The sequence below is a fragment of the Haliotis asinina genome, chromosome 8, assembly GCF_037392515.1.
Source record: "Haliotis asinina isolate JCU_RB_2024 chromosome 8, JCU_Hal_asi_v2, whole genome shotgun sequence".
Taxonomy (NCBI): Eukaryota; Metazoa; Mollusca; class Gastropoda; order Lepetellida; family Haliotidae; genus Haliotis; species Haliotis asinina.
Window position 1 is genome coordinate 56,920,229 of NC_090287.1, and position 12,422 is coordinate 56,932,650.

The window sequence follows — 12,422 nt, forward strand, 5'->3', positions numbered from 1 at the left end:
ATTTTAATATTTCTTGTCATGGTAAAAATATGCATACTATTGAGCGGCACCCGCAGTTGTGTCTAAATAAGATAAATAAATGGTGCCTTGAAAATGGCTTTAAATTTTCTAATTGAAAACAAACTGCATGCATTTTTTGTCGTAAATACACATCACATAAACATTGTGAACTATCTCTAGATGACACTCCCATAAACGTCAAGGATGCCAAGTTCTTGGGATGAATGTAAGACTTACACATAATGTTTTTACCTCATATTAAATCCCTGAAAACTAAATGCCCGAAGGCACTCGATTTGTTAAAGGTTACACATTCTAAATGGGGAGGTGATTAAGCTACCCGCCTCCATCTGTATCGATCACTGGCCCATTCCAAACTTGATTATGGCTCTATGGTGGAGCCTGCAACAACAACCTGAAGCTGTTAGATTCTGTACACCACCGGGGTCTAAGACTTTGTCTTGAGTCCATTATAACCTCTCCTGTTGACAGTCTCTACGTCTCTTACACAACGCCGTATAAAATTTGCTGTACAATATATCACAAAAATATACCTTAAAACGAATCTGACCCCGTATATAACTGTGTCTCCAGTCCTGTCTATGAGGACAAAAAAGGCGTTTCTTGTTCCGTCTCTTGGGCCCAGAATAAAGCAATTTATTGCTGCTGCCAGCATTGATCTGGAAAATATAGCTCCTTTCCGACTTCTTTCTTCTCCTCCTTGGCAGTTGGTTAAGCCACAAGTTGATCTGACATTAACTACATATAAAAAATAAGCAAGTAATGAATTACAAACTAAACAGTAATGTAATCAATTAAAAAGTAAATTAAAAGCAATTACAATCCTTATTTACAGACGGATCCAAGGGCGATGACGCAGTAGCTTATGCTGCTGTCATTGGATCGAGAACAATATCTTCTAGATTACCAGATAACAGCTCTGTTTTTACACCTGAAGCTAACGCCATGCTAACAGCTCTTAAATATATTTCAAAAACACCCTAAACATAGACAATATATAATCTATTCAGACTCTCTTTCTTGTCTTCAGGCGACTGAAACCTTACCCAACCACGTAGGCATTTCTGTGATTGTGACCATTAAGATCACCCATTATAATGCATGGTTTCGGAAGTTGATCATAAACAGCTTGGAGATCAGTCAGGTGAAGTGTTGAAGAAGGCGGAATATATAGTGAGCATAATGTAAGGACAACATGAAGTGTAAGTCTCACTGCAACGGCTTGGAGGTCAGTGAGTGAGTGAGTGAGTTTAGTTTTACGTCGCACTTAGCAATATTCCAGCTATATGGCGACGGTCTGTACATAATCGAGTCTGGACCAGACAATCCAGTGATCAACAACATGAGCATCGATCTGCGCAATTGGGAATCGATGACATGTGTCAACGAAGTCAGCTAGTCTGACCACCCGATCCCGTTAGTCGCCTTTTACGACAAGCTGAGTCGCCTTTTATGGCAAGCATGGGTTGCTGAAGGCCTATTCTACCCCGGGACCTTCACGGGTCCTTGGAGGTCAGTTGTAAGTGGTACGTGACTGTGGATAACAGTCTGCTTAACAAGGATTGAGGACCCACCAGTGGCCCTATCACCCGAAGGTGAGAAATAATGATATGCATCGTACTGACGTAAATTAAAAGTATCTGTCTGTTTGAAATAAGTTTCCTGCAGACAGAATGATGATGGTACCAGATCTCGGACTAATAGATGTAACTCATTAAAATTAGTCTTCAGTCCTCTACAGTTCCATTGTACTATATGTTTGTAAGACATTATATTTCTGGTGGATTGATTAGGGATCAATTAGGATCGCTTTTTTGCAGGGCGAAAAGCTATGTTCCCTAGGATGGATGTTTTCTGACACATCCATGTCCTCGAGTGAACCATGTGTGTGGTACAGTGTGATTCTATTTTCTGACCCTTTCAGGGCTCTGCCACTTAGTTTTTTCAAAGGAATTGAGTTTTTATGTTTAGTTTTAACGGTTTCTGAAGATTTTGAAATTGATTGAGAAGATGACTCATGAGCAGAGGATGCTACTGATTGGATTTGAGACGAAAGTGATTCTGGCGTGTGAGTAGATATTGTAGGTGAAAAAATCAGAGGAGCTTCTGATGTAATCCAAGTCAAGTCTGTCTGACAGCTTGCGGTTGGTTTTGTTATACTTGCTTCCGACGGTGTTTTGGTTATGGAAGCATAGCTTTCTTTAGGTTTGGACTAGGTTTTTTTTTGCATCTGCGAAACTAATGTTTCCGGTGAATTTTAGTTTGTTGATCTCCATGTGATACTTCCATACAGTCATTAGATCTTACATCCGTGATCTGATCCAGAAGAAGTGGGACACTCCAGTAGGTATTAATAAATTACATGCTATGAAACACTACATTGGCTACACCTACTTGGGTTGGGGTCCAAATTTAAAGGAGGACATAATGCGATGATGTCGCACACAAGATATTCACATGCATATTTGCTTAAAGGTGAAGATCTCTGTTTTGTATCCCTTGTCATGAAGGAATCACGATCAAGCATGTCTTGCTTGACTGTGTCGAATATTCCATCACAAGGGATACCTATTTCAAATCCCTAACTATGAAGGATCTTTTAATAATATAAGTTCTCCTTTAATTATTGCATTTTTGAAAGCATTACGTTTGTTGATTTGTTTATTATTGGTAGTTTAGATTAGAAACTAAGATTGTTAGTGGCTGTACCCTCAAAGAGGATGGAAGTATTGTAAAATCATTGTCCTCCTGAGAGGGTAGGTAAGTCCCAAAACTTTCAAGTCAACTCAAACTTAATAGGCTTTTTAAACGTAGTATTCTTGTTGTTTTAATTTTCTTACAATCGCTAGCGGTTGAAGGGGTGGTGTAAATCCAACTAGGGTCCATGCAGGTAGCAAAGGTACTGCAGTGAGTGAGTTAATATTTAACGTCACATCGGCAATATTTCAGCTATATCGTGACGAGAACATTTAAGAAAAGGCATATATGTATATTGTAAAACCTGTCAACGAAGGACAGTAAAACAACTAGAATATCACAATCTGAATTAAAACTAGCGTGAAAAGAAAGGTACTGTAAGTCCCCATGGTCCCTAGTATGGTGATCGACCTTCAATTATTGGCGATCTATAGCCTGTTTTTATACTGTATTGTCTAAATAGTGATATCAGTTTTTAACTTCCTAACCTAGTTATACTTGTAACTGTGATAATCTAGCTGTTTTACTGTCCTTCGTTGACAGGTCTTTTTACCATATACATAAACTCCTTTTTTCAAGAATGTTCTCGTCACGATATGGCTGCAATATTGCCGATGTGGCGTTAAATATTAACTCACTCACTGACTCGATAACTTGGACACAAGTCAACTGACAAGAGCTAAAAGATGGTACGTTGTTGGTATACAGGTTGCTAATTCTTAATGATTGCAATGAAGAGAGACGCGTTTCCTGATCTGCAGCATCATTTTCAATTCATACTTTGGCACGCAATGTCCCATAAGTAAAGTTGGGACTCAAGCACACTCAGATTCTACTCGAATAATAAATACCTTATGCTAGCAGGAAACATCTTTAGGAAATTTTAGATTTTGACCTCAATTTATTGTTAAAATAAACTCTGCACATATCTACCTAATCTAAATTGCATAATGAAATCATTTGCAGTTGACGTGCGTCTTTGGCTCTGCAACATTCATCAGCTGGGCCGTGACTTCGTTCCTTTGCCACCAATCTACCTATCTGTTCCTGAAGACATCTGCCAACTTCCAAGATGATGGGTTTTTATGGGCGTTCATCATAACACTATGTCAGGTTTCCATGTGCTGTCTGCTCACCGATCTACATGTCTGGCACCCACGTTCCACAGAGGCCAAAAGGATATTGTGGGTGAAGGTTTCGTGCCATGTTTTGGCTACCATGGCAACAAACTACAGCATGACGATGGTACATGCGTCGTCAACGTTCGCCATAAAGCTCCTGGAACCAGTAACAAGTGCCATTCTTCAGCGTCTGGCTTTAGGAACATCTGTACCATACTCCGCCTACATTACTCTTCCTATCATCATAGGTGGCGCTGTTGGCTTCTGTGGAAATTCCTTTAACACACCCTTGACAGCTGCTGGTATTGCCGTGGCCTTCACGTCCAATCTAATCCTGGCCTTCAGAAACATGGCTATCAAACTGGAACAGAAGGACTCTTCCACTTCAAACATCCAGCTGAGATCAAAGAGGTTTGTCTTCAGGATTGCAACTGTTTGTGTTGCCTTGGCTCTTGGCACTAAGTACCTTACTTCACGAAACCTTCTTTCAACATTTTTTTTATTCCTGGTTAACACAGGACTGAGCTCCAGCATCTTCCACGTCATCTACTCCTACATCTCCACCAACGTCGTGCTTCTCTACATGTCCGTGGTCAGTCACTCTGTCGCCAACATCTTTAAGAGGGTCCTCGTTGTGCTGATGCTTTACTCAGCAGGACAAAGGGAGGCAACGCTTGCTAACTTTATTGGACTTGGCATCTGTACCTTTGGTTTAACTATCTATGTTTTGGATAAAAGAGGAAGCACCTTCTCCATCATGAATTTACAATCAAGTAAGTATTTCTCTATTTAGTAATTGCAATGGAGAATTTTAGACTACACACAGATATGAAAATTTTGAATACATGTTGACACTATATTTACTTGTGTCGTTGACACCTGCCAGCAAGTAGACTACCTCTAGGAGACAGCTGTCTGTTCAGTGAGTTCAGAAACAAACTATTCGCATGCATACAAGCAGTGATCAAACATAATGTTCTTCTGTCTCGTTGCCTTTCAGAATTGGTCGGAAGGTGTTTACTGGGGCTTTCCGGTCTCTGCTTCTGTGTTATCATTGTGGGATCCTTCATCAGCACAAGCAACATCCATGACGTACATCCATATTTCATACCAAGGAGTACTTCCAAATGCAGCGAATTCTTAGGGAAATCATTTGAAGGAAATGCATTTTTGAAGTATATCCCGGAGGTTTCCAGTAAGTATTCAAGCATAAACACGCCCAGCGTGGTTGAAATTCTACAAAGAAAACTAATCCTGAGTCCAGAGGAAACGGATACACTTTCTCCAAGCCTGACATCGTCTATTGCCGTCATTAGGGAGGCGCAGAGAATTCATTTCAACTTGTTTTCTGATATACTATCTCCTTACAAATATGCACTACTATTGGACATTGCAGCTTTTGAAAACAAAGGTGACCCTGCCATAACAACGGGTGAGGTGTATCTCCTGAGACGCCTGGGTATAAAACTTTTGTATTACTGTAACTTTTTTGCTTGTACCAATAAGAATCTTGACTATGCCAAGAACCTGACCTCAAGCTATTCCCACAATGACCTTGTTGTGTTAATTCATGGAGGTGGAAACCTCGTGGGATATTCCAAAAATGATAAACTACGCCAAAAAATATTCCAAAGGTTTTCAAACTTTAAGATGGTGTTGTTTCCTCAGAGTATCTTTCTGAGGAAACATTCCGAAAAACATCTTGAATTCTGTAAGAAATTGTACACAAATCAAGGGAACTTCACCATGATACTAAGAGACAGGCAGTCTTTGGGATACGCAAAGACTTACTTCAAAGGTAATTCAACACTAATGATGGCTCCAGATATGGCCTTTCAGATTGGAGCTGTTCCAAGATTTATCTCCCCTTCTTTTGATATTTTGTGGTTGAAACGTTCAGACGGGGAGTCTCCTGGGTATAAAATGCCAAAACTTCCGCCGGGGATTACAGTACACTGTTCAGATTGGTGGGGTTGGAAAACGCCAAAAGGAAAGACAGCAATGGAAACTGCTTTCCTGATGGCCAATAATGGCTTGATATTTCTCCAGAGAGGTCGTGTTGTTATAACGGACAGATTACATGGCCATATTCTCAGCACATTACTGGACATTCCTCACGTGTTGATTGACAACTCATACCGGAAATTATCTTCATATCACAACACCTGGACACGTGGACTTGCGAACACAGTGATTACAGACAACGCATCACACGCCCTGCACCTAGCTGTGGAATTGTTGCAGAAATATGGTGACGTTCTGCCTCCTATAGCTCCATATATGGATGTGGAAGAGAACAACCCACCCAGCTGAAGTAGAAGAAGCGCTATCGTCCATGAATGTCATAAATGTGCATGGGAGTTGCATGGTGAGAGAGACTCATAGAAAGTAGTTATCACTGCTTTTCGATGCTACATTATATTACATCCATGGTGCACAGCAAATTCTGAGTGAAAATGTATAAGCCATGGCCTTTCCCATCTCCCAGTTCAAGCTTATTTTTCAGTTTCCGGATAAACAGGCGCAAATGGTAATTTGTAAAACAACTAGATTATCACAGATTCTAATGTAAAACTAGCAACTAGATCTAAAACAGTTTAACCACAGAGGACAATACAAGGTAAAAGCAAGCTATATATTGCCAACAACTGGAGGTAGATCACCACACTAAGGACCATGTGGACTTACAGTACATTTTCTTCCTGCAAGGACCCTAGCTGGATTTACATCACCCCTTCAGTCGTAGCTATGAATTAAAACTACACATATTCTACGATTAGAAAAGTGTAACGTTTAAATTTACTTTAAATGTTTGAGGACTTACGTACCCTCTCGGGGGGGGGGGTACGTAAATATTGATATATTCACAAATCCGTCAACAAATCTAATTTTGTTTAAAATGCAATAATTGTAAGAGAACTGTTATTGTTAAACGTCACATTAAGAAAGGGGTAATGGGGTAGCCTTACGGTTAAAGTGTTTGCTCATCACGCCGACAACCTGGGTTCGATTCTCTCATGGGTACAATGTGTGAAGCGCATTTATGGTGATATTTCTACACGTTCCACTCACTCCTTTATATCAAATATCCCATTTGTGCTGGAAGGGCTCGATGTCGTCGCTTGTGATAAATTAGCAGCAGGTGTTCTGTTGATTTTCACCTGTACATAAAGCAGGAATCCAATACGTTTGCACATTTTTTATTTTAGAAACTTATCAACATTCTGTGTGAGAATTGAACTTGATTTAGGGTCGTGAATACACAAGACAATATGCCAAGATATCCAAAATATCCAATTTTATATTGACTATCCAAGGCAAACCAAATATTTGGCTCCGTGTACACTGTGTACAATCCTTGTTTATGTCTGTATGTCTGTAAGATTATACCACAGCTTCTTTCAGTTTGTCCCTATTTTATTATCTCTCCAATGTCTGTATCAAGAAGAGGAATCTATTTCCAGTATCTCTCGTCTTATGTGAATGACCACACAAAAATGAGTTCATATTGTATAAATATGTGCTTCTTGTTTGTGACTAAATTATACAAGAGGAGAAAAAGTCACTGAAAGGCCGTACTTTCAAGTATAATCCTCATGCGAGTTACATCTATGCGAGTTGCATCTATGCGAGTTGCATCTATGCGACTCCTATGCGTGAATTACTAACCTGAATGTTGTCTCCTAATGCATTTTATATGTTTGGATGAATGTGTTCAAAATAGTTGCTTGTTCTCCGCAGTTCTATTGTGATCAACTAGGAACCAATTAACTATATTTTTATAAGTGTACTTAATTTGCACACTCTGTGGTCTGTTTCATATCTGACTGAAAGAGATAGATTGTTAAATGAATTTTGATAGAAGTTTTGTAAATAAGATAAGGTTTTATGACTGGTAGTTCAGATTATCAACGGCGATTGTTAGTGGCTGTACCCTCAAAGAGAGTCAAAGTATTGAAAAATTATCGTCCTCCTGAGAGGGTATGTAAGTCCCAACACATTTCAAGCAAATTTAAACTTGCCATTTTTTATTAGAATATGTGTACTTTTAATGTATGGCTAGATTTGTCCTCTGTCATCAATGGCAGAAGGGATGGTGTAAATCCTACTAGGGTCCATGCAGGTAGCAAAGGTACTGTTTTGTATCGTAATTTGATCTACCTTCGGTTGTTGGTGATCTATAGCCCGTTTTATTATGTACTGTCTGTAGTGATTTCTTTTATGATAGCCTACTAGTTTTATATTTCATTAGTTATAATTTAGGAATTTTACTGTCTTTCGGTGACAGGTGACAGGTCTGTTCATTTTCAATTTGATATAAACTAAATTGTTCTCGTCACGATATGGCTGAAATATTGCCGATGTGACGCTAAATAAGAGTCACTCAGTCACTCATACCTGATATTGACTAGGATATGTCGGATGTTGAAGATTCCATTTGTATGTTTTAGCGTTTCATGTGTGTTTCAGCTTAAGTCCCAATCCAATTGTCCTGTCAGCTTTCATTACGATACAGATATGTGAAGCTACGTATTATGAACTACTGGTTTCCAGTTATCTGTTGTACCTTTTGTTAACATACAGGTTGTCAACGCATACAATGCATATTTGCCTCTGCTTGTCACGTTTCGCTTGGTAACAGAATCATCCTTCTACCTATTAAACAAGATGTCACCCATAAAATCTTAATGTTTCGTTATGTCTCCACAAAGTGTTTTTCTAGCTTGAATTAGTAATTACTTTAACATGAGTCAGCGTATACATCTTTGGGTTATCTGTTTGCTGGTGTGACCTGTGAAGGTTCTGGGTAGAAAGGCGACTCTGCCTGTCTTAAGAGGCGACTAACGGGATCGGGGTGTCAGGCTCTCTGACTTGGTTGACACATGTCATCGGTTCCCAATTGCGCAGATCGATGCTCATGTTGTTGATCACTGGATTGTCTGGTCCAGACTCGATTATTTACTGACCGCCGTCTGGTTGTGCGTGAGTCATACAGGAGACAACTGTTTAGTCAGTTGGCGGTTCATTGGACTGGACATGCGCAACCATAGGGCTATGGGTTCTTTGAGTGAGTGAGTGAGTCTTTAACGTCAAGTCGGCAATATTTCAGCCATATCGTGAGGAGAACATTTAACACTAAAATGGAATATATGTACACTATAAAAACTGTCGACGATGGACAATGGAAATACTAGAATATCACAGATATAGATATAAAACTAGCATGAAAAACTAAAACATTGTAATTAAAGAAGACAATACATCATAAAACAAAGACTATAGATCGCCAGTAACTGAAGGTAGATCACCATACTAGGGACCATCGAGACTTACAGTACCCTTGCTACCTGCATGGACCCTAGCTGGATTTACATCATCCCTTCAACCACTGGAGTGTGTATGAAACACGCCTTTACGTGCATCAATACTAGTATCGACTTTATCGTAGAGGCACTTTGTCTCGTTGCATCAAATATGAAAACTAGATACAATGGCGTGAAACATAACGTTAATAAATGGCATGATTATGAATGCAAAAAGCTTAAGGCCGATCGTTGTAGAGCATTGAACAATTTCCGAAAACGAAAGAATAAACAAGCATTAGATCAGTATAATATTTTAAGAATTTTAATATTTTAGATATAACGCCTTTTGTAAAAAGAAAGCAAAACGCTATTGAAAAAATACTTTTGGTATGAACTAAAATGTCTGAATAATAGAAATACGGGGAAAAATAATATCTCAACCAGCGACTGGTGTGAACACTTTAAAACATTGTTTGCAGTCGGTGATGAATACAGTAACGATAATGACAATCGTAACAACCCATCACATTTTGTTCCAGATCCAAATCATGAACTTATGCAAGAGATCCTTGATTCTCCAATATCCAGAGAAGAAATAATAAATAGCATAGATAACCTCACACTCAATAAATCTCCAGGCATAGATAAGACAATTCCTGAGTTCTTCAAGTATTCTGCTGATTTGTTTTTACCATATCTCGAGGTTGTGTTCAATTTAGTTTTGGAAAGAGGTACTTTTCCTCAAACACGGGCAGTTGGACTTATAGTTCCCTTACATAAACAAGGAGATTTAAATAATGTGGATAACTATAGAGGCATCACCTTATTAAGTATATTTAGAAAAGTGTTCACTTCGATTATTAATACAAGATTGATTTTTTTGGGGGGTGGGGTGGAACAATGGATAAAATAAATGAATCACAAGCAGGCTTTAGAGAGGGATATACCACTATTGATAACATGTTATTCTATCGTACGTCGTATTGTACAAAGACATCTTAATATCCAAGGAGGTAAGGTCTATGCACTATTTGTTGATTTCTCTAAGGCTTTAGATTCTGTATAAAGACATAAACTGTGGGATTTATTTAAAACAGGTGGCCTAAGTAGTAAAATGACAAACTTATTAAACAGTATTTATGAGAACGTGAAAGCTTGTGTTAGGACTACAAATGAACTATCAGACGCTTTTGATGTACAAATCGGCGTTAGACAAGGCTGTGTACTCAGTCCATTTCTATTCTCCTTCTTTATCAATGAATTAGCAATTCAAATTGAAAATAATTGTAGAAATGGTATCCAGCTACACCCAGATGTGTTTCAACTCTTTTTATTGTTTGCAGATGACATTGCTCTTATTTCAAGTACAACTGTTGGTCTCCAGAAGCAAATAAATGAATTAGAAAGTTATTGCGAACAGTCTAAACTGAATATGAGTAAAACAAAAGCAATTGCTTTCAATAAAGGAGTTCAATTGTCTCGACACGAAAAATGGTTCTGTAAAGGCAACCAGATTGACTCAACAACTTCATACAAATATCTAGGTATGTATTTCACTAATCATCTTTCTAGGTCAACCCATGCAAAGTACGCATCTATTCAAGCACAAAAGGTGTTATTAGGAATATTGCCAAAATACTTGGAGATTTAAACCTAGCGTCCTTCTTCAGAATATTTGATGTTAAAGTCAGTCCGATTCTATTATACGGGGCAGAAATTTGGGGATCGCAGTACTTTGACCAACTGGAAAGAGTTAATATATTTGCATGCAAGAAGTTTCTTGGGGTAAAGAGGAGCACACCTAGTGTAATGATTTATGGTGAGTGTTGTTAGTTTCCTCTTATTTTAAATTTGCAAATTAAAGTAATCAAATATTGGCTAAGACTTTTACGTATGTCGTCTTCTCGTTTACCCAAAAATGGTATGAAATGATGATTTTATGTAACAGAAATGGACACACAAATTGGGTTACGAAGGTAAAACATCTTTTATTTACAACAGGCTTTAGGGTGAGTGAGTGAGTTAATAGTTATCGTCACATCGGCAATATCGCAGCCATATCGTGACGAGAACAATGAAAAATACATGATATATATGAAGAATGTTTGAAACAATCTAAAAACTGTTAACGAAGAACAGCAAAACCACTAGTATATCACAGACATTCATTTAAAAACTAGTAATGATATCTAAAACAGTTTAATTACTGACAACAATACAAAATAAAAACGGGCTATAGATTGCCAACAACAAAAACAGTGGAAAGCTTTAATTTACTTCAAATGTTATGGGACCTACGTACCCTCTCAGGAGGACAATAATTTTACAGTACTTAAACCCCCCTTCAGGATACTGCCACCAACGATCTCAGTTACTAATTGAAACTTGCATTCGTAAAATATTTATCTATTTACAGCTCAAATCTAACTCTTTTAAAAAAGCAATAATTAAATGAGAACTATTATCAATTAAAAGATCCTTCAAAGTTCGTGATGAAAAATATTTATCCCTTGTGATGGAATATTCTACACAGTCAAGCAAGACATGCTTGACTGTGATTCGTTCATCACAAGGGATACAAAATGGAGGAGCTTCACCTTTCAATAGATGCCGATGTGTATACCTGGTGTGGCCAATACGGCATCGTCGTATGATGACCTCCTCAAATCTGGACTGACAACCCAAGTAGGTGTAACCAATATAGGGTTTTATTTCATGTAATTTATTGATACCTACTTGAGTGTCCCACTTCTTCTGCATTATATCACGAATATATGATCTGATAACAGCTTTGTAATCAGAGTAGGGAATAAGAAGTGGTGTCACAGATTTGTTGAGTGCTTCCTTCGCAGCAAGATCCGCCATTGTGTTCCCACTAATACCAACATGGCTGGGTAACCAACAAAAGACGATGTCGTACTGGCCAGTAGCAAGATCATTATATTGTTCAATAATTTCTATTAAAAGTGGATGTTTACATGATACGTTTTTAATAGCCTGAAGGCATGAAAGAGAGTCTGAATAGATTATATACTGTTGATGGTTAGAGTGTCTCTGAATATATTGAAGAGCCATTAATATGGCGTTTGCTTCAGCTGTGAAAATTGAACTGCTATCGGGTAATCTAGAAGATATTGTTTTGGATCCAATGACAGTGGCACAAGCTACTGCGCCACCATCCTTGGACCCATCTGTAAATAAGGATTTGTAATTGCAATATTTATGTTTGATTTGATTATATTCCTGTTTATATTGTAATTCAATAGTTTCTGATTTT

The 12,422-nt window shown here is 38.2% G+C and overlaps 1 protein-coding gene across 1 annotated transcript; it reads left to right on the plus strand.

Annotated features, from left to right (window-relative positions):
- Positions 1 to 2,031: 2,031 nt before the first annotated feature.
- On the plus strand, positions 2,032 to 6,152 carry LOC137295309 (uncharacterized). Its single transcript, XM_067826624.1, has 4 exons — positions 2,032 to 2,089; positions 2,315 to 2,364; positions 3,685 to 4,612; positions 4,840 to 6,152. Exons 1-4 carry the CDS (start codon positions 2,032 to 2,034, stop codon positions 6,150 to 6,152), a joined length of 2,349 nt encoding a protein of 782 aa, XP_067682725.1.
- The last annotated feature ends 6,270 nt before the right edge of the window (positions 6,153 to 12,422 follow it).